The 26,474-nt window shown below is 34.5% G+C and overlaps 1 protein-coding gene across 3 annotated transcripts in view; it reads right to left on the bottom strand.

Moving 5' to 3' along the window:
• Nucleotides 1-26,474, bottom strand: part of Tusc3 (tumor suppressor candidate 3) — a 153,969-nt gene that overhangs the window by 5,303 nt on the left and 122,192 nt on the right. For all 3 annotated transcript variants that reach the window (XM_070016289.1, XM_070016291.1, XM_070016290.1), the window contains 2 exons: nt 12,514-12,577; nt 2,456-2,530 (listed from right to left, as the gene is read on the bottom strand). In XM_070016289.1, the coding sequence (XP_069872390.1) occupies nt 2,456-2,530; nt 12,514-12,577 (139 nt within the window). The remainder of the gene's footprint in view (nt 1-2,455; nt 2,531-12,513; nt 12,578-26,474) is intronic.

Here is a 26,474-nt window from a genome sequence, read left to right as displayed (position 1 = left end):
ATATTAACTGCATCAAAATCTTAATAGGTCTAGAATCAATTACATAGTACTTTATGCCTTCCAAAATGTATTTATGAAATATTTCATTTTTCCTGGATGGTAAGAAATAAGAAATAAGGAAAATACTTTTTTTTTTTTTTTGTCGGTCATGGGGCTTGAACTCTGGGCCTGGGTGCTGTCCCTGCACTCTTCAGCTCAAGGCTAGCGTTCTACCACTTGAGCCACAGAGCCACTGAATAGCTAGGATTACAGGCGTGAGCCACCGGCACCCAGCTTACTCCCTTGTATTTGCTACCTTGCTACATTATGCTTAGTGGCAAAGATTCAAGGTATTTCATCAGGAAAACCATTTGTTTACTTGATTCTACACAGTGGAACAAAATACTAGATTATTTGTAGATGAGGGAAAGGAGCTGAACAAAGCAAAAGATTAGTAATAGTAAGTGAGACATCACACCTAGAGCATAATGACCCCCTGGAAGTGGTAGTAATCACAAAGTGGTTATACAGTATCACAATGTTAGACCCCAAAATAATTCCTCGTATGCATTTGTGTTTCTGTTGAACACACAATCACAAGAATAAATGAGGTAAATGAGGGAAATATCTAAGAGGGAAATTCAAAGGATTTGTTTTTTTACAAACTATATAGATGTCAGATGAAAACATTTACTAAGTATTACTATTAATTTATCAGAATGACACTAAGTAGTCAAAAGATACATCATAAAATGATATCCAGAATTGCTTAAAGCAAGTAATATATTAATTTCATCTGTGGTTTCATTACAACACGATATAGATAAGCAACATAGGAAAACACGGAAGATGGTCTTGATTGTACCTTACTTCCAAGCAATTTTAAGTGTTCAGAAACAAAGGAGGAGGCAACAATGCTTGATAAGAAATGTACTCATTACCTTGCTCATGTAATTGTAACCCCTCTGTGTTTTCACAATAAAAAAACTTATTAATAAAAAATCACTATGAATTATTTACATGTTCATTACAAAAATTCCAAAAACATATTTGGATTTTAATTTCAAATATTCTGATAAATTTTCTGATATACCATGTTTAGGCTTGGAAAAGAGGTGAGAATTCAATGTATTGAGAAAAGTTTTAGGTTTAAGTTTGTGATGGCAGAAAATCATAGAGACTTGGTATCAATGATAAAAAGGACTACAGAAAGGACTCTAGGATCCTTTCCCAAGAATGAAGTAAAAAATCCAATGTATATCCTACAGAATTTAAGAAGAAGGGCTGGGTAGGGGAATGATGCGTGAGAATGCTGAAAGGAGTAATATTGAGGAAGGTAACACTGCATTCATAAACGGCACAGTTAAGAGGCAAGTTTTGTACACTAAAGAATATAGAAGGAACTACATATAAACACAAATTTTTAATTTAAAAATACAAAAAAGAGAGGATGGAGGGGGTATGGCTCAACCAGCAAAGCAAAATTGAGGTTCCAGTGGTACTTGCCCTCCTAACCCCTCCCCACCTGCCCCAAGTATAAAAATATCCCTCCTAAGAGGGGTATTTCCATCAAAGGATAAAACAATTTGGGCCAGGTGCAGTGGCTCACATGGGTAATGTTAGTTACTTGGGAGGCAGAGACCAGGAGGAACAAAATCTGAAGGCTAGGCCAAGCTAGAAGTGAGATTCCATCTCAGTAAACAAGGTAGGAATAGTAGTATATACACCTGCAATCTCAAATACATGGGAAATTATATAGGAAGGTTGTGGTCTCAGTTTGTTACAGGCAAAAACACAAGACCCAACCTGAACAATAGCTAAAAGTAAGCTACCTGAAAAAAAGAGCTAAAAGCAAAAGTGAGCTAGAGATATGGCTCAAATAGTGAATGACACATCTGCCTAACAACTGGGAGGTCATGATGGGTGGAAAAAAAAACAAACACCCTAAAATCTCAAACATAGTTAACTTGCTTAAAAATAATGCTGAAACTGGAGTTATAAATCAACAGGAGAATGCACAAAACCTTTGTTAATGATAGTGTGAACAGATGTCCTCTTCCTTGAAAAATGTCGATATAAGGTTTGGAAGGTAATAAAAGTATTTGCAGAGAAAAACTATACAGCAACTCTTTTCCCATCCTAGTCGTGCATATTTGATTTTTCTCAAGATTCTGCTCGCAGAATACCACCTCTCTCTGTAAGAAGGAAGGACTCTGAGAAGAATGATGTCATCTCAATCAGGTATTATACAGCATTCCACAGGAAATCACCTGAATCTTGTTTTGGGAAAAAAATATATTTTTCTAGGACATTCACATATATTAGAGAGAGAGAAAAAAATGGAAAAAACCCCCCAAAAACCTGAACTTTCTTGGAAGTAGACCACATTCTCAGAATCTTATGTTAACAAAGAGTCTGTCAATACTTTTGATTGAAATCAATGTCAAAATAATGAAACTGCATTGCAGACACTTACTCCGTCTTTTTCCGACGTCTCCTTTGGAAGTTGCTGCTTCATTCAGAAGAACCATCCCCATGGTGATGGCGGCATCTGCAGCAGTTGTCAAGGAAGCATTAGAAATAGAAGCAAACAAAACCTATTGATTTTTATGGTCTGAAAACAGTATTTCAGAATGGCTAAATTACACATAGAGATAAATAAAATTGGTACTCATTATGTAACATAAAAATCACCATTCTTTGTGATGTCTTCATTTTTAATTCTTATATCCTGAAACTTTAATTTGCCAAATTTGGGTAAACCATTTCTAAATGCTCTTAAATGGTAAGACTTTCAAAGCACATAAAGATCACATAAAATTTCAAAAGCAGTTCTAACATTTCACATATTACATAAAAATGTTACAGTCCCAGTAAATTTCACTGGAAATCCTGGAAAATTAAAATGTATTCATGATTTCTTATTTTATTTTCATAGCATCTTTGTGCAGTTATTTAAAACATTATTTCGTATATTATTTTGTTTAAAGAAATACATAAGCTCCAGTTCCATGTTATACAGAAAATATGGTATTCAACTATAAGCTTTATCAAATCAAATAGGCACATAATACTAAAACAATTCTGACAAATTTAGCAGGATCTCAAACTAGCCAGTTCATTGACATTTTAAGAATGAAAACACAATTCCTTCTGTATTTAATGTGGCTTACAACAGGATAGACTTACTCCTCTGTGCTGAAAGATGCTAGGGATTGAAGAAATGATGGATGTGCTCCAACTTCATAAGAACACTTTTTGCGGGTTACTAAAATATCTTTGACACTATTGTCCAGGTTTTAGAAACCACCAATTCTGGAAATATGCATATGCTCAAATGACTAATAGATTAAAAAATTACAGTTCTAGCCCACAAATTCATCCATTTCCTTCATTGCACCTTCATTTCTGCTGCTACCTGTGTATATATCTTCCACCCCAATAGAAGCACAAAGCACATCCTGAAGCAAGAGCTATATAATTAAATGGATGTCACAGCAAGTTATTCAGAGTAAGTATCTCCACACTGAGTCACCTTTCATTACTATTATTGAATGTGTGATTATTAATAGTCACTAATTTTGGTTCTGCTCTCATGAACTTATCCAACTTCTGAATATCTGACTCCTCTCATTATGCATTTATTATACTATCTTTAAAACAATTTTCAAACTCTTCTATTAGGTAGAGCACTGGAACCCATTTTAGGAAAAATAGCAAATAAACAAAAACCTTGAGTTGCAAGCTAATGTATACCAGAGAGAAAGTCCTCACCAAACACACATAAGCCAAGTGCTACATACAATTAAACTTTTTAGGATCCCTGATAGTTTTAAAAACACTGAAATTTAGATATTACTGAACTTCTAAGTTTAAGACAGGTAATAATGGATAAGAATGATTTCTAGACTTCAAGGATTGATTAATTTAAAAAATATTTTAGACTTTCTAACTGCATATATAAATAGAGCACATGAATTAAAAACTCACTAAAATGGTTCAGGCAGGAGTTTCTGTTGCTTAATGTAGGTGTTTTGGAGAAAGCTAGATGTGACCTTACCAAAGAATTTCCCTTTTAATCTTTTAAATTTTAATCTGACATATTAAGATACACATAGCCAGGAGCCAGTGGCTCACAGCTGAAATCCTAACTACTCAGGAGGCTGGGATCTGAGGATCACATTTTGAACACAGCCCAGGCAGGAAAGTCTGTGAGTCTCTTATCTCCAACTGAATCATAGAAACAGCCATAAGTAGCGCTGTTGTAGAATGCTAGCCTTGCACAAAAGAAACGAAGGGACAGGACTCAGGCCCCACAAACAAAAGATGCACATAACATTCACTGAGGAGAGGGGAAGAAGATGGCAGAGGAGAGGTCTCTATCTAAAATAGAACTCATAAAATTAACCCTCCCAACAACAAATCCTCAAAGAAACAACCATCTGATTAGTAAGTGGGCTAAAGACTTAAAGCCAGACTTCTCTGAAAAGGAAATAAGAATGGTAAATAGACACATGAAGAAATGCTCATCTTCTTTAGCCTTAAAAGAAATGCAAATCAAAACAACATTGAGATTCCACCTCACCCCAGTTAGAATGGCTATAATCAAGAACTCTAATAACAGATGCTGGAGGGGATGTGGCCCCCTGCATTGTTGGTGGGAATGTAAACTTGTTCAACCACTTTGGAAAGCAGTATGGAGGTTACTCAAAAAGTCTTTTGACTTAGAGCTTCCCTGTGACGCAGCAATCCCACTTCTAGGCATTTACCCAGATGATCACAAACAAGGCCATACAGCACACAACTATGTTTAATACAGCATTATTCACCACAGCTAAGATATGGAAACAACCCAGAGGTCCCTCAGTAGATGAATGAATCAAGAAAATGTGATATATATATGTGTATATATATATATATATATATATATATATATATATATATATGTGTGTGTGTGTGTGTGTGTGTGTGTATCTCCATTGTGTATACACACACACACACACACACACACACACACACACACACACACACACACACAATGGAATTCTATATCTCCATCAGAAAGAATGACATTGCAGTTGTTAGGAAATGGAAAGACTTGGAAAAAATAATATTACATGAAGTAAGCCAGACTCAAAGAAACATAGGTCCCATGGTTTCCCTTATTTGCAATAACTAGTATATGTCTAGGACAAGCAGAAGAGGTCAAAAACTATGTACATATGACCATATAACTTGATGCTAAGTGAAATGATCCCCAAGATAGGGACACAGGTTTTATCTCTGTTGTAGTTCTTCTTAATGTACTTATAATGTACTATGTGATTTTTTTTTTGTTGTTTCTTTGTATGTTCTTCCCCCTGGTATAACCCCTGTTGTCACTGTATTTGGTTCCAGTGTCCTGCATCTTGTATATACATTTTTCTAATTTGGAGAGGGAAAGGGAAATAACAAAATGCTGAAAGAAGGATACAGGTTGACCCATTGTAACAATGAGATGTACAAGACACTATGCTGAAAACGAACTTTACAACTTTGGGGGAGAGCCGAGGGAGGCATTGGGGAGGTGGGGAGGAAAGGGATGGTATTGGATAAATAAAGGAGGATGTAACAATGCTTCATAAGAAATGTACTCATTACCTTGCTCATGTAACTGTAACCCCTCTGCACACTATCTTTACAATAAAAAATGTATCTTAAAAAAGCCACTCACTGATAATTCATACAGCATTCTGTAGTATTTTGATTCTGACAAAATAATCTGTGTATATTCAAAATACAAATGGAATTTTAAATGTGCTTATATAAGTACTGAACACAATCCATTTATGGATTCATCTGCTAAATCTCTCTCTTCCATAAAAAAGGGAGAAATGACAAGTATTTCCCAATTTTAATAAGCATAAAGGCATGTATTAAAATATGTAGGTCACATCTTATGCACATAATTAAAATATATATGTTCATAATAAATAGATGTGATGTCAGTGAAGAGATTATCTTGGTTCTGTCATCTCAGCTCTGTACCTTGGTTCTGTCATCTTAGTTCTGTAGCTTAGTTCTGTCATGTTAGCTCTGGGAGGCTGAGGCAGGAGGATCCCAAATTCCTAATGAGCCTGGAAAATTTAACAAGGCTCTGTCTCAAAAATATAAAAAAGAAAGAAAAGCGGGGAGAAGGATGAGTAGAGTTTGTACTTTGTACATGCCCTGAATTTAACTCCTAGTACTGCAAGATGTTTTTGTTTTTTATTGGTAATTAATTGGATATGTCTTCACTGAATATTTTACTGTTCTGTTTCTATGTTGCACACTATGTGGGAAATGTGCTTCTAACCTGAATTTTTTTAATGTCATAAATTTCAACAGCATCATAGCTGAAAATTACAACATTTTTATAAGATTAGACTTTGCTTTATCTTACTGACATTTAAAGATATCCTCAATATTCACATTACAAATAAGACTGTAAAGAATATCTTATGTACGTGTATTCCTTCTCAAAGTTCTACACTTATGCACAAAATTTGTTCAGTATAATCATATTCTCTAAAATGAGCAATGTATGGGTTTACATTTTTTTATATATATGTGTATATATGTATATGTGTGTATAGTATATTTATTGTGTATGTGTACTGAGTAAGTCAAAACTGGGACTGGAAGTCAGGGTCTAAGTACTGTCCCTTAGTTTTTTTACTCAAGGCTAGTCCTCTATTAGTTGAGCCATTGTTCCATTTCTGGCTTTTTGGTGGTTAACTGGAGAAAAGTCTCAAAAATTTTCCTGCTTGAGCTAGCTACAAACTGCGATACTTAGATCTCTCCCTCCAGAGTATCTAGGATTGTAAGCATGAACATTCAATTGAACACAATATTGATAGACTGTAGAGTTTTATTAATTGTTAAATGTGGAGCAATGTTCCAACTGAGTGTAAGAAATTTGTGAAGATTTTCCCTTTGTTTAATCTTCTGTGCACTACTAACATATTATCTTTATTCTATTGAAACATACATTCTTTTCCTTAATGGTAAAGTGTGCTCAGTTTTTTTCTTCAATAGAAATTGACTGAACTTTCTACTTTATTTCTCTCAAACCATTATATTATGAAGAAGGCTTTTACTTTAATGTGTTCAAACTCATTAATCTTTTTCTTGATGAATTCTGCTTGTTGTTTCTGGCTTATGAAACTAATTCCTATCCCTAGATCTTACAAGCATTTCTTTTTTCTGGCCCTTTCTTCTACTAATATTGAAGGAAGTTAGGTAACATATTCACATTTTAATAGTTTTCTTTCTCCAAATAAAACCTAAAGACCTTAATGCTGGATGACTTGTTCTTCACCCAATGACACCATACATTCCCTTGTCCTTGTTTGCGCTTAGTCCAATCCTCAGTATTCTTCCAACAAGCCAGACACCCCTGTAGACAGTATTTCTAAACTTGCTATTCTAAACTGCCTGGAATGCTTTTCCTCTAAATATTGCATGAATCAGTCCCATTCTTCCATTCATCAGGTCTCTCCTTGCCTCACATATCAGAGAAACCACCTTTGACTTTCCTATTTCCTTATTTTGCTTTTATACATCACATTATTGTAAAAGAAACTTTCAGGCTTTTTTCTTTATCTTACCACTATAAAGGACAGATTTCTTTACTATCTTACCTAGTAGTGACAATTATTTGATATAGATATTATCAGTTTATAAACCAAGAAATTGAAGCCCAGAGAGGTCTAGTCTGATTAACTTGTTCCACACTACAAAGATACTGAATGCAGGGTGGAAACCAAGAGTATAAAATAAATGCCCCACAATAGTATTAAGGTTAATGACAATTAAATGAGGGTGAGTAAAGGAAGAAAACTGCCAGCTCAATTTCACCATAAAACTTTGTTTAAAAAAATCATACATTGTAAGATATTAAAAATATTCTAACCTCAAAATATATTTTTATTTCATTAGCTCTTTATAAGTCACGAATTTTTGTAAGATCTAATGTCGTTTTCTTTTTGTTTTGTCAGTCCTGGGGCTTGAACTCAGGGTGTGGGCACTGTCTCTGAGCTCCTTTTGCTCAAGGCTACCACTCTACCACTTGGCTTTTCCTAAAGTGAACCCAGGCTTCATACATGCTAGGCAAATTATTCATAAACTGCTATCTGAAATGTATCTAGATTATTTCTACCTTCATATAATTTCTATTTTATATTGATTTTAAATCAAATGTTCCTAATATACTACTATTATTGGGAGCAGATGAGGAACAATGTAGCATCTGCCAAATTAGGCTGAGTTCACAATATGCAGAATCACTATTAATGAGGCAGAAAGGAATAGAAGCTGCAAAACTAACAAAAATTTGAAGTTTTAACATGTCAAAAATCTCAACAGAAGTCAATGATCACTGGAATAGATGCATATTTCAAGAACATACGCAGTAATACCATTTCCATAAAGCTAATCCTAAGTATGGCAAAATATAAAATACACAAAGTATTTCCTATTAAAATTGAAAAAAGATTTAAAATATCACATGAGTGAAGTTACCAAAAGTTACCCCCTCATGAGAGGGAAAACCTGTCCTACTAGCAGGCCAGGTTTCTGCAATTCCCTGATGCTATAAAACTAACTCCAGAAAAAGCTTCTACAACCAATTATAAAATTCTGTCTCTGGACCACCAACAATCTGCCATATTTTCCCCCACTATAACTACCAACCATTCTTAAGCATTTATGCAGGGAACTAGAAAATCTGTCTCATAGGTGAGCACCCTTACATTGGTCCAATACTTTGTCCTTTCATTTGAAGGGCCTCAAATTACCTTTGGATAAACAAACAAAAACAATAAAGATAATTTGCAACATAGAAATATTAAAAACATAAAGGTTAACTATAATGTGTGGTACTCCATGTGATAAATTAGGTATACAAATCTGAGGTTAGAAAGTTATTACTCACAAGCAAGGTAGTTTTGTCATTATACCAAATGAAAATAAAATATAGCTAAGAGTACAACATCATGTCTCTCTTTTTTGCAGGTACTGGGACTTCACTTTTTTGGCTTTCTTACTAAGGCCGGCACTCTAACATTTAAGCCACACAATGCTTACAGAGTTTTTGCTGGTTAATTGGAATTAAAGAGTTCCTCAGACCTTTCTGACCAGGTTAGCTTTGAACCTCAATCCTCAGATCTAACCTCCGGAGTAGCTAGAATTAGTGTGAGCCACTGGAACACAGCCCAGAGTTATCTCTTAAAAATAAATGTAGAGAAATGACTGCAGGAAGAGAAATATAAGGGTAATAGCACGATCCTTAGCGCAATAAATAAACTGTGGAAAAATAGCATGTGGAGAAAAAAATCTTACTTGTAGAAAATATGAATCTATAACCTATGACACCAAAGAATTTCACCTGCTTTCTCTCAGGTTTTTCTCAACAAGATGTTGCATGGAGCAACTGCACTGAATGATGTTGACTTCCTAAATTAAGAAGAAAAAGCCAACAAAGGGACATTCTCTGCAGATAAACAAAAAGTAAGCATCTGGGATTTATGTATTTTGCATTGGGGAAAACAAAATAGTTTAAAAATATAGAAATTCAAAAATGTAAGCAGACTGTCAAGTAAATTTAAAATAAAAATTATAAAATATTAAAACTTTATTGGTAATGTGCATTTAAAATTTTTAGAAATAATTTCCCAACTGAGTACAGTGGCTCTTAGAATCTTAGAATAGAATCTTAGAATCTTAGAATAGGAGGCAGATGGAGCCTGGTTCCAGGGCAGACCTGGCAAAATACTGTTCATGTAACTTCATCTCAATCAATAAAAAGCTGGGTGTGGTGATTCATGTCTATCATCCCAGTTACACAGGAAGCATAAATAGGAAACTCGTAGCCTAGACCTGTCAAGCACAAAGGTGAGACCAAATCTCAAAAATAACTAAAGCAAAAAGGACTGGGATGGATGGTTTTAATACAAGTGCTTGCCTAGTAAGTGCAAGTCTCTGAGTTCAAACATCAATACCACCAAAAATGAAATATAATTTTTCTCTCTTGGTGAAGAAACAAATAATTACTGATAGCCTTAAGACAACCGAAACCTTTAACTCGATTAAACATTGCTGCTAGGATTTTCACAGATGACTTCATATTGCTTGTGAAATATCTTTTCTTCCTAAATCTCAAATTGATGTCAATGATCTATGAAATAAAATATTGGAAACTTTCTATATAAAACAAAATTCCTACTATGCACTATGCAAAGGAATTATGACCGCAACACAGCTTTTCACTGGTAGGGTGTGTGTGTGTGTGTGTGTGTGTGTGTGTGTGTGTGTGTGTGTGTGTGTGTGTGTGTGTGTGTGTGTGTGTGTGTGTGTGTGTGTGTGTGTGTGTGTGTGTGTGTGTGTGTGTGTGTGTGTGTGTGTGTGTGTGTGTGTGTGTGTATCTGGTTTTGTGAGGGTTATATATGTGTGTGTGTGTGTATCTGGTTTTGTGAGGGTTATATATGTGTGTGTGTGTGTGTGTGTGTGTGTGTATCTGGTTTTGTGAGGGTTATATATGTGTGTGTGTGTGTGTATCTGGTTTTGTGAGGGTTATGTGTGTGTGTGTGTGTGTGTGTGTGTGTGTGTGTGTGTGTGTGTGTGTGTGTGTGTGTGTGTGTGTGTATCTGGTTTTGTGAGGGTTATATATTTTTGACAGTCCTGGGACTGGGCAATGTCTCTGAGCCTCTCTGTGTTCTAGGCTAGCACTCTACTACTTGAACCACAGCACCACGTCCAGCATTTTCTGAGTAGTTATTGTAGATAATAAGAGTCTCACAGGCTTTCCTGCCCGGGCTGGCTTTGAATTGCAATCCTCACATCTCAGCCTCCTAAGAAGTTGGGATTACATGTGTGAGTCACTGGTACCTGGCTTGTGAGGTTTTTTTTTAAAATTTTGTTTTTTGTGATACTAGATCTGAACTCAGGGCCTTCCACATGCCAACCTGGCACTCTACCAATTCAGCCATGCATCTAGCCCTGATTTTTGTTGCTCCTGTCTTTTTTTGAGATACATCCTAGGCAACTTTTCTGCCTGAGCTAGCATCAAACTATTATCCTCCAGACTTCAGCCTGCTGATTAGCTAGGATTACAGTTGTGAGCCATGGATACCAGGCCCTGATAGCTTGGGTTGTATTTTGACTATAATATACTGCAAAAATGCTATTGATTGGAAAAAAATAACAAAAGAAAATAAGAGGAAAGTATAACATATAAACAAATAGAGCTAAACTTATCTGTAACAAACAATTGATGTTTTTTGTTATAAATGAATTTTGCTTCAGAAACATTTAAAGTTAACAGTAAATATGGCTTTGTCCTTATATTTTTACTGAGATTTTCTTATTAATGTCATCTCAAAGATCTGATTTGCCACCTAAAGCCCCACTGATATACAAAAACTATTAACCACTTATACTTAGCATATACTTAGAATATACTTAGTATATTCAAGTTGGAGTATAGAAACTTAGTGGCTATTGAAGTAGGTCACAAAATTTGAGAATATGTATTTATACATAAGTACTTCTGATCCTTGTCTCTACAGACTAATAGAACAACAATACTAACATAAATAAATAAATATATATATATATACATATATATATGTATTTACTTTTGAAACCATAATACACACAGGTTAAGTGTAAACAAGGAGTGAGCTGCAGGTATCCATAGCTCATGTACACATCCAAATATGTGTAGTCAACAGTGGAAGAAAGCAACATGTTGGAAACCAATACAGAGCAAGAAAATAATCACTGCTGTTTACACATAGAAACACCATGATAAGTGTTCAGTTGATCTGTGAATTCACTGGATACTCAGAACTTCCCTCTTTTTAACATCACTTCCAAAGTCAAACTTTAAATAGTATCATCTGACTATTTTGTAAATACAATTGGAAGGACTCAACAACTCTTATTTTGGAAAAATTCATTTTACTATGTAAATAATTCTTTTTCTGTTTATCTATATTTTTGTTAAACATTGAAGAATTAACCAATTGTACATGCTATATGAAATTCTGAGTTAGGAAGATGAGTAAAATAAAGGCTATATTAGAATACTTACCACATTCTGAGAGGTTGATATTTTACCCATTTCATTAGCTTCATACAAAAGATAGAAGATAACTCCTTTTGTATGCCTTATGTTATTATAAGCCCTTTTCTTCTCCCCAGTAAGATGCTAAAGAGAAAGGAAGTATAAACTACACAAAAAAACTAGCAAGGCCAATTAATGCAGAGTAAAAGTCAATTTTCATATTTGAAATTCAATGTAAGTAACAAAGAGAAAATTACAGTTTATATATGATTTAGAATAACAAAATTATACTGTAATTGGGAACAATTACCTTAAGAATTAGAAAATTAGTTATATAGTAAAAATTTAAAACTTAATGTCTTTAAGAAATCTTGACAGGAACAAAAACGGAATTATTTGCCTGCATCTTTGTTTTGCCCTTCCCATTTCTCAGCTATCTGAAAGGATACTTAATACCAGGATGATGTGTGATTCTGCCACAAACTGAGCTTGACTGCTCCCATGAATATAGCTCTGCAAGAGAAGACAGAAACACAAAATTTATAAGCAAGCAAAAGATATAGTTAATGTATAGTTTTTCACAAACTTAAAACACATGCAACCTCTAAAACATTCAGCAAATAACAAATAATGTAGTTGACTAAGTACTCAGGTTCTGAATCAGAGACCTAAGTGCAAATTCAACAGCTTACATATATTAAATTTGTAGTCATAGGCAAATTTCCTCACCCTTCTTAAGCCTCTGTTGAACTCACACGTAAGTTACCTAACATATAAAATGAGTACTGTAAAATATCTTTCCTAGTCTGGCTATTAGAATTTGATTTGATTTAGAGGTTTCATATGTGTTCTTATTGTGTCTTTTTAGCAACCCTGTCATCTTCTTTTACTACCTGTCATCTTCTGTATGAATAGACTTGGAGAGATTTAACTCCCCACTCAAGACTGTAGACTATTAACTAGTGAAAGCTGGACTGTAAACTGGGTCTGTCCATGTAGGCTACTCCTTTTTTTTTTTTTTTTTTTTTTTACCATTTAACAAAATTACCAAATATTGAAAATACATCAAGTAAAAAAAAATAGAAACAAAAACAAAAAAATCTTAAAAGTTGCACTTGGCACACAATTAAATCGCAGTTAAAGCAATTAAAATCAACACTTATGTAATGATAAAATAAAACTGAATAGAACAGTACAAGATAATACATACAAATTCATTTAACACCTGCAAAATACTTTGTCTACATTAGAATCACAAGTGGAGGATGACAGGCAGGGAGGAGGGAGATGCATCTGTAGTATGAAGATGGGCCTGGGGGATGAGGAAGAGCAATGGAGAGGACACTCTGGTTAAAATATATGTGTAAAATATCACAATGAATCTGCCTGGTACAATTAATATACAGTAACAAATGACAGGAAAGTAAATGAATTCTGTTGAGGAAGGGGATGAAAACAGACAATAAAACCTGCTGACATTATTTTGAGAAGGGAAAAGAAGATGCATGGAAATATACCACAATAAAACTTCTTATACAACTAATAAATATCTTATTTTAAAAGATTTTAGGGCTTGGATGCAGCTCAGTGGCATAGCACTTGCCTAACAAGTAGAATGTCCTGGGTATGATGCCCAGTACCAAAAAGGAAAAAAAGACAAAAAATAAATTGTTAGTAGCACTTTCTGAATATTAACTTTTTCTCTAGGGTATCAATAGACTTTTTACTGCCAAATACTATACCTACTCAGTTTCTTCTTTTCTAATATCTTTCATATTGGACTTCTGGAATGACATTCTTGATTCTATTACATCACTGGTTTCTCTTCTGCAAATCTTCTAGTATCTAATTCTACTTCCACTATCTAGAGTTCTGTAGATTTAAGCCTTTCATCTTTCCGTACCCTTCCTTCCCAGGTGGTATTACTTAATCACATGGCTTTAATGATCAAGTCTGTATTGAGGATTTTCATATTTACAACAAGGCTGAGATACATCCATTTCCACAGGTCAGTTTGTCTTCACTAGCAGACACCATTTGGCAGTCTAAAACCTAAAGTGGCCAAATACAAATTGTGAGGGATAAACCTTCCTTTCTATCCAAGAATGTGCTTATCTCAGCTCATTCAGGAAAACAGCAATGTGATTATTCCAGTTGTTTATTCCAAAACTTTATAACCAAGCTTGTTTCTCCTCTCTTCCCTTACTTTTCTCCTTATCCATTCAATTTCAGAAAACAGCTTGCTCTACATTCAAGATTCATTCCAAATAAAGCATCTGTCATCACCTCTAGGAAGAACTGGCACAGTGAGTGAACTAAGGAATAAGGACAGATATTGGTCTGGTCCAGGAACTCATCATCTCTTGCCTAGATAGTTGCAAATCCTCCTTCATTCTTATTTGCTTTGACCCTAAAGCTCATCAGTTTGTTTAAAATTAATCAGATCCGATGGGCTGGGAAGATGGCTCAGTGGTAGAGCGCTTGCCTTGCATGCATGAGGCCCTGGGTTCGATTCCTCAGCACCACATAAGCAAAAAAAGAAAAAAAGCCGGAAGTGGCGCTGTGGCTCAAGTGGTAGAGCACTAGCCTTGAGCTGAAGAGCTGAGGGACAGCACCCAGGCCCAGAGTTCAGGCCCACGACCGGACCCAAAAAAAAAAAAAAAATTAATCAGATCCGATAACTGCCTTGCTCGGAATTTCTCAATACTTCCTCAAACATGGAAGAGAACTATCATATCATGGAATGCATTTCCTGTTTCCAGTCACAATATCCAAGATATGGACATTTTTCTCCCATTTCAACTTAACTGATCATTTCTTAGTAACTGATCTGTAATTTTTGTAGTTTGATTCTTGTAAGGCAAAAGAAATGAATGCCTTTGGAGAAAGTCCTGATTCTGCAACTAATCAGTTGAACACATTACTTAACCATATTATCCCATCTTTAGGAAAAGTATTCCTTGAAATACTGTCCTAAAATCAAATGAGATATTATTATACTAGGTTAGTTGCACAGTACATGGCTCTGTAGCAAATAATCAAATATTTACCTTTTAAACAAACTGTACCTATTAAACATTTTAAACTATGGTTAAATACCATTCTAAAATTCAATTTTTACAAGTGAATTTTAAGTATGTTCAACTGATGGTTTTAAGTGATGATATTTAGATACACATTCACTTCAGAACATCATTTTACTTTAGGTTTTATTAAACTAGAATTCATTTGATAATGTTTACTACTTTTTATCTACTTGTTTAGGCATAGTATTTTTCTTTTTTCCTTTTTTCCTTTTTATTGTGATTATAAAGGTGATATACAAAGGAGTTAATTTCACAAGTTACATAAAGTGTATGTTTCTTTTTGAACACTGTCACCCTTTTCCTCATTTTCCCCAGTTTTTTCTTCCCATCCCTACCCACAAGTTGTATAGTACATTTATGAAATTACTTAACTCTACTTCCTAGAGTTGGACTGATGTCCAAATACAGTCACATTGGGGGGTGAAGCTTCAATGTATGAATTTTGTGGAAAGTATACTTACATACCTCATTCCAGGTAAGTATAAGACTTCCAAATAGCTATTACAAATGTGGTCTAACACTCTAGACTCTAGTCTCTCTCTCTTTTTTTTTAAATCAAGGAACTAAGGATACTAAAGTGAAGTAATATTATTTCTCTTTCATTTTCCTTCTTAGAATACTAATATTCAGGAAATAATACTTTTGAACTATTCATATAGGTTAAAATACCTTAGTGTATCCATTAGTACATTTTTTGAAAAGGTATCCTAAGAACTTCCACTATATCATACTATAATCCTGTCTAAGATAGAACAAATTAGTTGAGCCTTTACTTAAAAAAAAAAAAGGAAGGGAAGGGGTAACAATGATCAAGTAATGTACTCATTGCCTTACTCATGTAACTGTAACCCCTCTATACATCTTAGCAATAAAATTTTAAATATGTAAAGAGATGAAACTGTAAAAGAAGGGAGGGAAGGGTAGGAGGGAGGGAACTTAGAGGAAAGAAAGAAGGCAAAGCAAGTACATAGGCTTCTGGAGAGCTAATGGCAAAAAGAAGACTCCCAAGTCATCACTGCCACTGTACAAAATAGGCTAGAGTTCTTTCACTTTAAAAGATTCTTTTCTGAAAGATTCCTCTTATATGTCCATATTTCTAGTCTCATCCCTGGGGTCTCTTTGTATTCATCCAGCTACATCATCTTCTTTGAGGCAGGATTAATTCTTACTAAGTTACTACACCAAAATCAAGATGACAGATAGATTAAAAAATAGCTAGGTCAAGTCCCTTAGGATTTGCTTGAAAGGAGGGACACACACACACACACACACACACACACACACACACACACACACACACACACACACACACACACACACACACACACACACACACACACACACACACACACACACACACTATCTACATCTACTTAACAAAGAACACACACACACACACACACACATTATCTACATCTACTTAACAAAGAATTCCCCTCTGCTCGACTTCCTTAGAAGCTGTACCTATCATGCTTGAAATTTCTCAGCATTTCAAACAACTGGCTTAAACTGGAAATGGTAAAAAAAAAAAAAAAAGAAATAAAACAGTCTATGGGAACAGTAACAAATCTCACATCTGATATCCAAGTATTTTGTCTCTATCAATTGTTAGCAGGAAGATCTCATTCTCCTTACCTCAAACTTTAGAGACATTTAAAAAATCTTGTTCCAGCTAAACTAACTGCATGATCTGTAAACTCTTGGGCAAACTATACTCCCAAACTATACTCCTATTTGAGGGTTAGACATTTTCACCAATAAACCTAACAGTGGTTTAAAAAAATTCTCAAAATTGCATGTGTATGATAGTTGTTTAAGAAACAACTTTTCAGGTTTTATTTATGGAGAACCTAGTAAGTCCATGGTAGGAAGAGAAATTTGTACTGCCGATGAACTACAAACCTTAAATACATAATTACATTTTTCAGGAGCTTATGGGAAAGTTTTAAACTGAAATCTTGAGGAAAAGCTGGAAAAAGAACTTTACAATTTAGGTGGAGGGTGTGTGGGGGGGTGTAGTTGAGGAAGTGGGACAGATAGGATGGTAGGGGAAAAACAAAGCAGGAGGCAACAATGCTTGATAAGAAATGTACTCATTACCTTGCTCATGTAATTGTAACCCTTCTGTACAGTATTTTCACAATTTAAAAAACTTATTAAAAAAAAAGAAGTTTAATGTGCTTTTGTTCATTGACTATCACAGTAGTAGTTGGGTGCAAATTGAACTCAAGTAACAGAAGGATCTATATCTCATTCAATAAGAAGATTATACACAGATTAACCTCACAGCAAACACAGAAACTCAGATTTGAATCATATTTTCTAGTTTCCCGAGAGATTCTCTAAGAGACAAGGTAATTAACTCACAAGGAGGTGTGAATTAAGTCTACTAGAAATGGATGAATCTAATGAGCTAGTAATTCCTAATCAAGGTTTTAGAACATTTAAAGATTTTTGTGGAATTATGGCCCTAGGCCAGAAAGTAACTATCAAATGAATTAGTATTCTCACTTCATTATTATAAATGTAAGTCCAAAATCTCAGTACCAAAAAGGGAAAAACCAATGAATGCAGCTTAAAATTTATATCATTACATTTAAAACAACTCAATTCACATGACCAAGTATTGTGCACTTGTGACTACTCTAAGGATACAATAAGAACATAGTCTCTGAGCCCCAATCTAGATTTGCTAGTAAATTTACTGTTTACCCCAGGAAATCTAGTTGACATTTTTGTAATTCATTTTTCTAGTATAGAACATTTTTGTTTATTTATAGGACAACTAAAGAATAAAAAATGTCATTATCAAATTTTTACACTAAGAATCACTGTCTTCTCTGAAGCAGAATGTGCCTCCTAACATTTCCTTCTCTCTTTTAAGTACCTCTGAATGAGTGTCCACCATATACTCTCAAACCCACTTGATGGTATTTTGACAATTTTCTCTCCATGTACATACTCAGGTTGAAAATGAATCACATGGGTGAACAGGCAATTGTTATTCTCAAATAATAAACCTTTTACAATATCTGCTCATCATTTGGACTTGTGTTTATTTGTGGTCATTGCCTTATGACTGCAATACAACCAAAGTACTGCCAAGTCTGAGTCCCATTACATTATGTGGGACTATCTGTCAAGTCACCATCAATCCCAGTATTTCAGATATCGTTAGCTCATGCTCTCAAACTCATTCTCTTATCAAGACCTGAGAACATTATGGGAAGGGGAAACAAAGGAGGAGGCAACAATGCTTAATAAGAAATGTACTCATTACCTTGCCCATGTAATTGTAACCCCTCTGTACAGTATTTTCACAATAAAAAAAGTGCACCTACTGTCAATTGCATTAGAAGTCTAGACCACTGTATCCTAATGAATAATTTGAGAAGTTACTGTTGCTAAATCTCTGCCATCAGAGTATCTTGACATGAGATGTGAAATATAGTATAGAGCAGTATAATAAATGAAATCTGCCTAACAAATGAAAATGGCATGGATAAGGATTCAACTATTAGTACCATGCCTCGGGCATTCAGGCTGAGTTTAACTAGTAATGGTGCTAGTGACAGTGCTTATCTGCCATTAGACATTAAAATTTTGGTGTGCTATTCTTTTTTTTAAGTGTACTATGTGAGGGTTACAAATGAACAAAGCAACATATTCCTAGCCTCATGGGTATAGATTTATTTAGTGAGTATGTATGTACTTATGTGTTGGGCCAGGGCAGGGAGAGATAAAAACCAAAACAAAGCAAAAAAATGAGTATATAAATATGTGTGTGTGTGTGTGTGTGTGTGTGTGTGTGTGTGTGTGTGTGTGTAAGGTAAAATGAACTGCCTACTATATTTGCACAGTCCTATGTGAAAAGAAAAAGTAGAGCAAGGGAGGGGATGAAATGTTAAAAATGGGGAGTAAGCTAATGAGAGGAAATCAACATAATCACCACAGACAATGTACTTGGCATCAGAGCAAGGGACTTCAACAAAGGATAGTAATATTGGTTTGGAGGATGGAATAATGCACACTGCTAAGGTAGAAAAGTGTTCAGAGAACGATAAGTAGTTAATGTGCTGCTGAGGACTTCTTTTTAAAGGTACAATAATGAGTTTTAACTTAGTACTTGACTTATCTGCTCATTGGCACCATGTTTCCAAGCCCATGGTTGGTTCTTTGTCTTTTTCTTTTTTCTGATGAGGATTTAGGGTTTTATTCTGAGCCACAGGAGGAGCTGTAAGTGTGTGTATGTTGAAAGCAGACTATAATGGAGCAGAGACAGCGAAAAGATTACTGCAGTAATAGCAGATGGCAAGGACTGATCTGACCCTAGATATATTCTGAAGGAAGAACAAAAGCATTTATTTTTCACTGTGCTTTGATGCAAAAGAAGACAAGACTATAACTGATAGAATATATAGTTAAAATTTAGTTAAAGTTTAAGTTCATAGTAAATAAATACTGCATCATTCATAGTCCTATTTATATAGGACATCAAAATCTAATTGAGAATACATGAATTTAAGATTAAAAATTTATATATGCAGTTGTATAACTACGTTTGAACTGGCCATCACAAATGGTAATTTTTAAGGGTAAGACATAAAGAATAGGAGCAAAAATTTTTCTTAGTTTAAATAGAACAGACAAGTATTTGATTCTATGTATTTCAAAATAATTTCAACAAAAAGTATCCTTAAATCCTAAAGATTTCTCATAAAGATCTCTATATTTACTTTAGGGATTACTTCCTGAGTATTTATTCATAATTTCATATTTACATTTTATTTCTCAAAGCTTAACTGAGTTCTTCAATATAAAAGAAAAATCTAAACCCAGGAAATAATATAAATCATAGAGCAAAAGAGTGATGAATAAAGAAAAAAGTAAAGACTCTTTAGAATAAAAGTAGCATTTCTTTAGATTTGTTCTAAACTCATTAAATGTTTTTCTTTTTAGTAAGCAATTTTGCCCAAGATTCCTAGTAAAAATATTGACATCTGGTAGTTACTGTGTACTATAAGTATACAATTAAAATCTTGCATTTCCACAGAGATTTACAGAGCATATTCCATCATTAGTTTACGTATGTTCAAGTCTTAGTGCATAAGGAAACACTTTTACAACTTATTAAGATATTATCTTTTTACATATAGATTTCAAAGAGTCTTATATTAATTTGTAGAAATAAAAACCAGGCCAGGTGTCCAGTGGCTCATGCCTGTAAATCCTAGCTACTCAGGGGGCTGAGATCTAAGGATTGCTGTTTGAAGCCAATGTGGGCAGAAAAATCTGTGAGACTCTTACCTACAATAAACTACTCAGAAAAAGCCGGCAGTGACACTGTGCCTCAAAAATGATAGAAAAGCTAGCTTTGATCACAAAGAAGCTCAGGACAGCGCCCAAGCCCTGAGTTCAAAACCCAGGAACGGCAAAATACTACTACTACTACTAATAATAATATAAAAACAGAACTTTCACACTAAGAATATTTAACACTGCAAATATGTTTTATTTAATAACTAAGAAGGTTCTCCTTATATATGCAGTTTAAAAGAAATCTGGCCTAGTTACGTGAAATACCTCAGATTTGCCTTTCATCACAAATACATGTTATCAGGGAAGGCTTAAAGACAGTATTTACACTGGAACATATAAGTACTGTAAAAATTTAATTATGAGAGATTGATAAGGTACAAGGATGGGGATAGGGAGTGGGGAAAGGTGGATGGGGATGATCAATGAATCATGTACTCATTCCATTAATCTGTATAATTAGTATCTATTAATTGTAAGAAAAGTCTCAGTAATGACAGAGAAAAAACACCAAAATCTTTTCATTATTTTCTGTATACAAATTACCTGTAAAAACAAGAGAAAGTATGGTTTTAAATGAAATATTTGGAAAAACAAGTTGAAATATATAAAAATCATTAATTGTGTTATATCAATGGAAGTATGTTTGTATATTTTTCATTTATAATCAGAAAGCATTTTTCCTACACCAGAGGCTAATTTTATATATATATATACTTACACACACATATAATGTATATATATACATACATATATATACACTATATGTGTATACATATATTCACTATATAATATACATATATACATATATGTGTATATGTGTGTACATGTATATGTACATATACATATATGCATGTATATTACATTTACACACTTGTATATATACATGTACTTCAGATATTCTCTTAGTTAATATTCATCTTTCATTTTTACATTCATTTTCTCAATTAAGTTCACTGATTCTTACATTGGACAACCTGAAACACAATTTAGCAAGTAGAAAATAAGAAATTATGTATTTAATTACACTAAGAAATAATCTTGGAAATTATTCAGTATGAAGAATCTGTTTTGGATTAATACTAGGTATTTTTAGATAGTTCACAACTCATTAGTATGAGTATTTCAGTGCTATTGACTCTAAAGTATTTGACAAGTACTTCTAGCAGGTATAACTTACTAAATATAATTACTACATAATTTGTAGTACCTGAACTGTAATGTACATAGCTGGGAAGAAGCTCTGAGAAGCTCTTTGTTTCATTTTCTCACTGTAAATGATGCAATAATAGCGTTGGAGGTTTAAAAATGAAAGTTCAAGACAAACTGATTTATGTATTGTCATATTACTGATTATATAAAGTTGCTTTATAGGTTAATCACCCAAATTCTGTGTAAATGCGTTGAAGGTAAAGGGCAATAAATACAGTCCTATCCCCATATTTTAAGTTCTTTGGGAAATATCATTACACAAAATGTGAACAATATTCTAAGATGTGCAATAGAATATACAAACAATCTGTCTTCAAAAGGCTTTATAACAAGCTACCAGCACAACTATGTTTATTGCAGCATTATTTACCATAGCTAAGATATGGAACCAACCCAGAAGCCCCTCAGTAGATGAATGGATCAAGAAAATGTGGTATATATACACAATGGAATTCTATGCCTCCATCAGAAAGAATGACATTTCCCCATTTGTTAGGAAATGGAAAGGCTTGGAAAAAATTATATTAAGTGAAGTAAGCCAGGCCCAAAGAAACATAGGTCCCATGGTTTCCCTTATTTGCAATATCTAGTATAGGTATGAGTCAAGCGGAAAAGATCAGATAATATGATGTTAGGAAAACGAACCCTTAAATATGTATCTTAATGTTTTCGTTTCTTTCATGCATGTGTTTCTAACGCATTTATAAGATTATTTCTTTGTTGCTTTGTATGTCCCTCCCCCACAGTGTAACCCCCACTTTCACTTTATTTGATGTCAGTATAACATGTGGAGGAGAGGGGGACAAACAAGTCGTTTAAGGATCCAGGTGGACCTGTTGTAACAAGGAGAATTACAAAATGTCATGTCAAAGCAAGCTTTACAATGTCGGAGTGGGGGGGAGGGGGGTATGATTGGGTGGGGGGGAGGGGGGAGGCTGGGAAGGGAGGTGAAGGGTAAACAAAGGAGGAGGCTGCAATGCTTGGTAAGAAATGTATGCATTATCCTGCCAATGTAATTGTAACCCCTCTGTACAGTATGTTCTCAAATAAAATAAAATTAAAAAAAAAATTAAAACCCACAAAAAAAAAAGGCTTTATAACATCAATAAGTTATCTCAGGCTAAGGAAGCTGTTAAAAGCTATTCGTAATTTGAACAACTTCAGGTGGAGACAATCTCCTTCAAACTGCATTTCCTAGAAGAAAATTTAATTAGTAAACAATAAGCATTTAAGTTGTGCTCAATTACATATATTTTAAAGCTTATGAAAAAGTGATGAACTGTTATAAGCAGTACTTTCTTTTTTCAATTTTCTCTTATTTTACTGCAAAGATGCTGTACAGAGAGGTTACAGTTACATGAGTAAGGCAATGAGTATATTACTTGTCTATCATTGTTACCTTCCCTTGGTGTCCCACCATCCCTTCCCTCCTCCACCTTCCTCACTCCTCCCTAGCCCCAAACACCCTTAGTTGTAAAGTTTGTTTCCAATATACTGTCCCATGGGTATCCTTGTTGTAATGGGTCATCCTGTGTGCCCTCCACAGATTAGACAAAAGTATATACAAAATGCAGGGTACCAAAATCAAGTACAGTGACAACAGGGGATATGCCATAGGGGAAAGAACATACAAAGGAAACAAAAAATAAATCACATAGAACATTAAAAAAATAACAATAAAGACAGACATCTTCTTGGGGTTCATTTACTTAGCATCTTCTTATATGGCCATATGTACATAGCTTTTGAGCTTTTCTGCTCATCTGATAAGGTTATCCTAGATGTATACTAATTATTGCAAATAAGGGAAACCATGGGACCTAAATTTGGGGGGGACTGGCTTACTTCATTAATATGATTTTTTTCCAAGTCTTTCCTAACAAATGGGGCAATGTCACTCTTTCTGATGGAAACATAGAATTCTATTATATAGATAGATAGATAGATAGATATAAATATCTATATATATACAATTTTCTTAAACCACTCATTTACTGAGGGGAATCTAGGTTAGTTCTTAGCTATGGTGAATAATGCTGTGATAGACATAGTTGTACTGGTAGCTTTAGTATGGCCTTGTTTGTGATCATTTGGGTAAATGACCAGAAGTGGGATTGCTGGGTCACAGGGGAGCTCTATATGGGGTCTTTTGAGGAACCTCCGTACTGATTCCCAGAGTGATTGGACAAGTTTACACTCCCACTAACAATGTAGTAGGGTTCCCTTCTCCACACCCCCTCCAGCATCTGTTGTTATTAGAGTTCTTGATTATAGCCATTCTAACTGAGGTGAGGTGGTATCTCAATGTTGTTTTGATTTGTATTTCTTTTGTGGCCAGAAAAGTTAAGCATTTCTTCATGTGTGTATTGCCATTCTATAAATGGTACTTTCAATAAAGGTTTTAACTGAATATTCATGCTCTATTGTGTCCTGTACCTTGATTCATAGATTAAAGACCTGATCCCAAGTACTTCAGAGAATGACTATACCTAGACACATATCTTTGAAGAGATAATTTAGTTAGAATGGAGCCATATGGTGAGTTATACACCAATATTATAAATAGTATCCTTACAGAGTTGAGGATGTAGCTCAATAGAAGTATTAGCCTACTATGCACAAGGCCCTATATTCCACTCACAACACAGAAAAGGAGAAGGGAGAGAAAAGGAGAGGGGAACATACAGAAGGACAGGGAAAATGAGGACAGGGCTGGCCAGTGAATTTCAACATTAAGCAAATCTTTGCGTTCCTTTCTCTTCCCTTCTAGGTTACAAGCTCTGGTAGTTATATGCCTATAGTTGATAGTCTAATGTTTTGTTCTAATCCATTTTTCAGTATTACCCCCCAGCAAAACTCAATTTACTTTACATTTATTATCCCAAATTACACACACACACACACACACACACACACACACACACACACACACACACACACACACACACACACACACACACACACACACATTTTTTTTTTCCTAGCCTAAGATTGTGTATTGAGTAATATCTAAACTCTCAACTCATGGCATTGCAGAAACTCTAAGAAGTAGATGTAGTTAAACATCAACTATCTTTATGACAATACATATAGAAATACAGAGGAGCTGATGTGAAGATAGAGGCAGAAATAGGAGTGGGGTAGCACACCCTATGGGGAAGGGGTTTTTTCCTGAGAACTTTTTGAAGAACCAACCCTGATAATTTAGCGTGATTTTGGACCGCTGTCCTCCTTAATTGTGAGAGAAAACATTTCTGTTGTTTTAAGCTATTTAGTATGTGGTATTTTGGTGATGGCTCTAGAAAATTAATATGCCTGTTATCCCTTTCCCAAATTGCTACAGTAAAGTTAAAAGACCTTGGCTCTCCCATCTTTTTCTTTATTTCCTATAGATTTTTCCAAGTAGTAGGCCATTTCTCCATTTTTGTTCTTACAGAGATATTTTATACATAATTATCACTACGTTGCAAGGCTGTGGTATATTTATATATCATTTTGCCTACAGTTTGGGAACATATCAAGATAAAAACAACTTATTTTTCTTTCATTTCCAGTACTAATGTGTGCTAGTTATAACATGATCAAAGAACCAGTTGCTGAAATGTAAGTTATAGGCTTAAAACAAGCCATAGGGGCTGGGAAAGTGGCTCAGTGGTAGAGTGCTTGCCTTGCATGCATGAGGCCCTGGGTTCGATTTCTCAGCACCCCATAAGCAAAAAGAAAAAAGCCGGAAGTGCCATTGTGGCTCAAGTGGTAGAGCGCTAGCCTTAAGCTGAAGAGCTGAGGGACAGCGCCCAGGCCCAGAGTTCAGGCCCCACAACCGGACCCAAAAAACAAAACAAAACAAAAAAAACAAGCCATAAATTTTGAAGTTGTTATATTCATTCATGGAAAAGGTAAATTATGTAGGGACTCTCATTACAATGCTCACAGCATAAGTTCAGGATAAGGAAGAAATGCTAAACAACTTCAACCTCATGCTGGATTTTTTTAAAATATAAATTTAAATGCTTATTAAAAATTAAAAATACTTTGGTATAAGCATCTTTCAGTTATGTGTATACTTTTATATTACCTTATTGTATAGTTCAATTGCTTATGTAGGAATTATGAAATTGGCTGAATTTCAAGGAATAACATCTGATATAAACAAGTTAATTTGAAAGGCTTTTAATATACCAATGTTTTCATATAGTAACTCAAAATGACTATAAAGATAAAGGCACAGAGATTAAATCTTACAAAATATCTGCTATGGACAGTGATTAGTTATAATTCATATGACTCAACTAAAAGAACCTAGCTTTTCCTGTTATTTTTTAATATTACTCTGAAGGGCTGAATAATCTTTCCCAATGACTGAACTTCCCAAATCAAAAAGTATAAAATGGAAGAACTGATACAAGTTTCCCAAAATGCTGAAGTTGTATAATGGGAACATATTCAAGACATGTTCATGAGGTATGCAGCTCAAGGGGTATCCCACAGAGTGCCTGTCCTACAGCAAGCAGACAGTCCTGTACAGGGAAATGTTGATAATCATAATTCACAATGAAGAGTCAATATTATTCATGTTTTATACATGTAGATGACAGGTATGGAATATTTACCACATTGTTTACTTGTACTTTAAACTACAGCCCTTATTTCAGTGGGAGCAACACAAAATTGAAATTGGCTATCTTCCACTGATAATGCTGACTTCTCTCCCTGCTTGTAAACTTGATTTTAGAGTAGAAGCCCTCTCTCCTGGTATTTCAAACTTCTTTTTAACTATCCACATTAAGATATTAAAC

This window comes from Dipodomys merriami, unplaced genomic scaffold, assembly GCF_024711535.1.
Source record: "Dipodomys merriami isolate MVZ:Mamm:240054 unplaced genomic scaffold, mDipMer1.0.p SCAF_12, whole genome shotgun sequence".
In the NCBI taxonomy this organism is placed as follows: domain Eukaryota; kingdom Metazoa; phylum Chordata; class Mammalia; order Rodentia; family Heteromyidae; genus Dipodomys; species Dipodomys merriami.
This window is presented reverse-complemented; position numbering and strand designations above follow the sequence as displayed.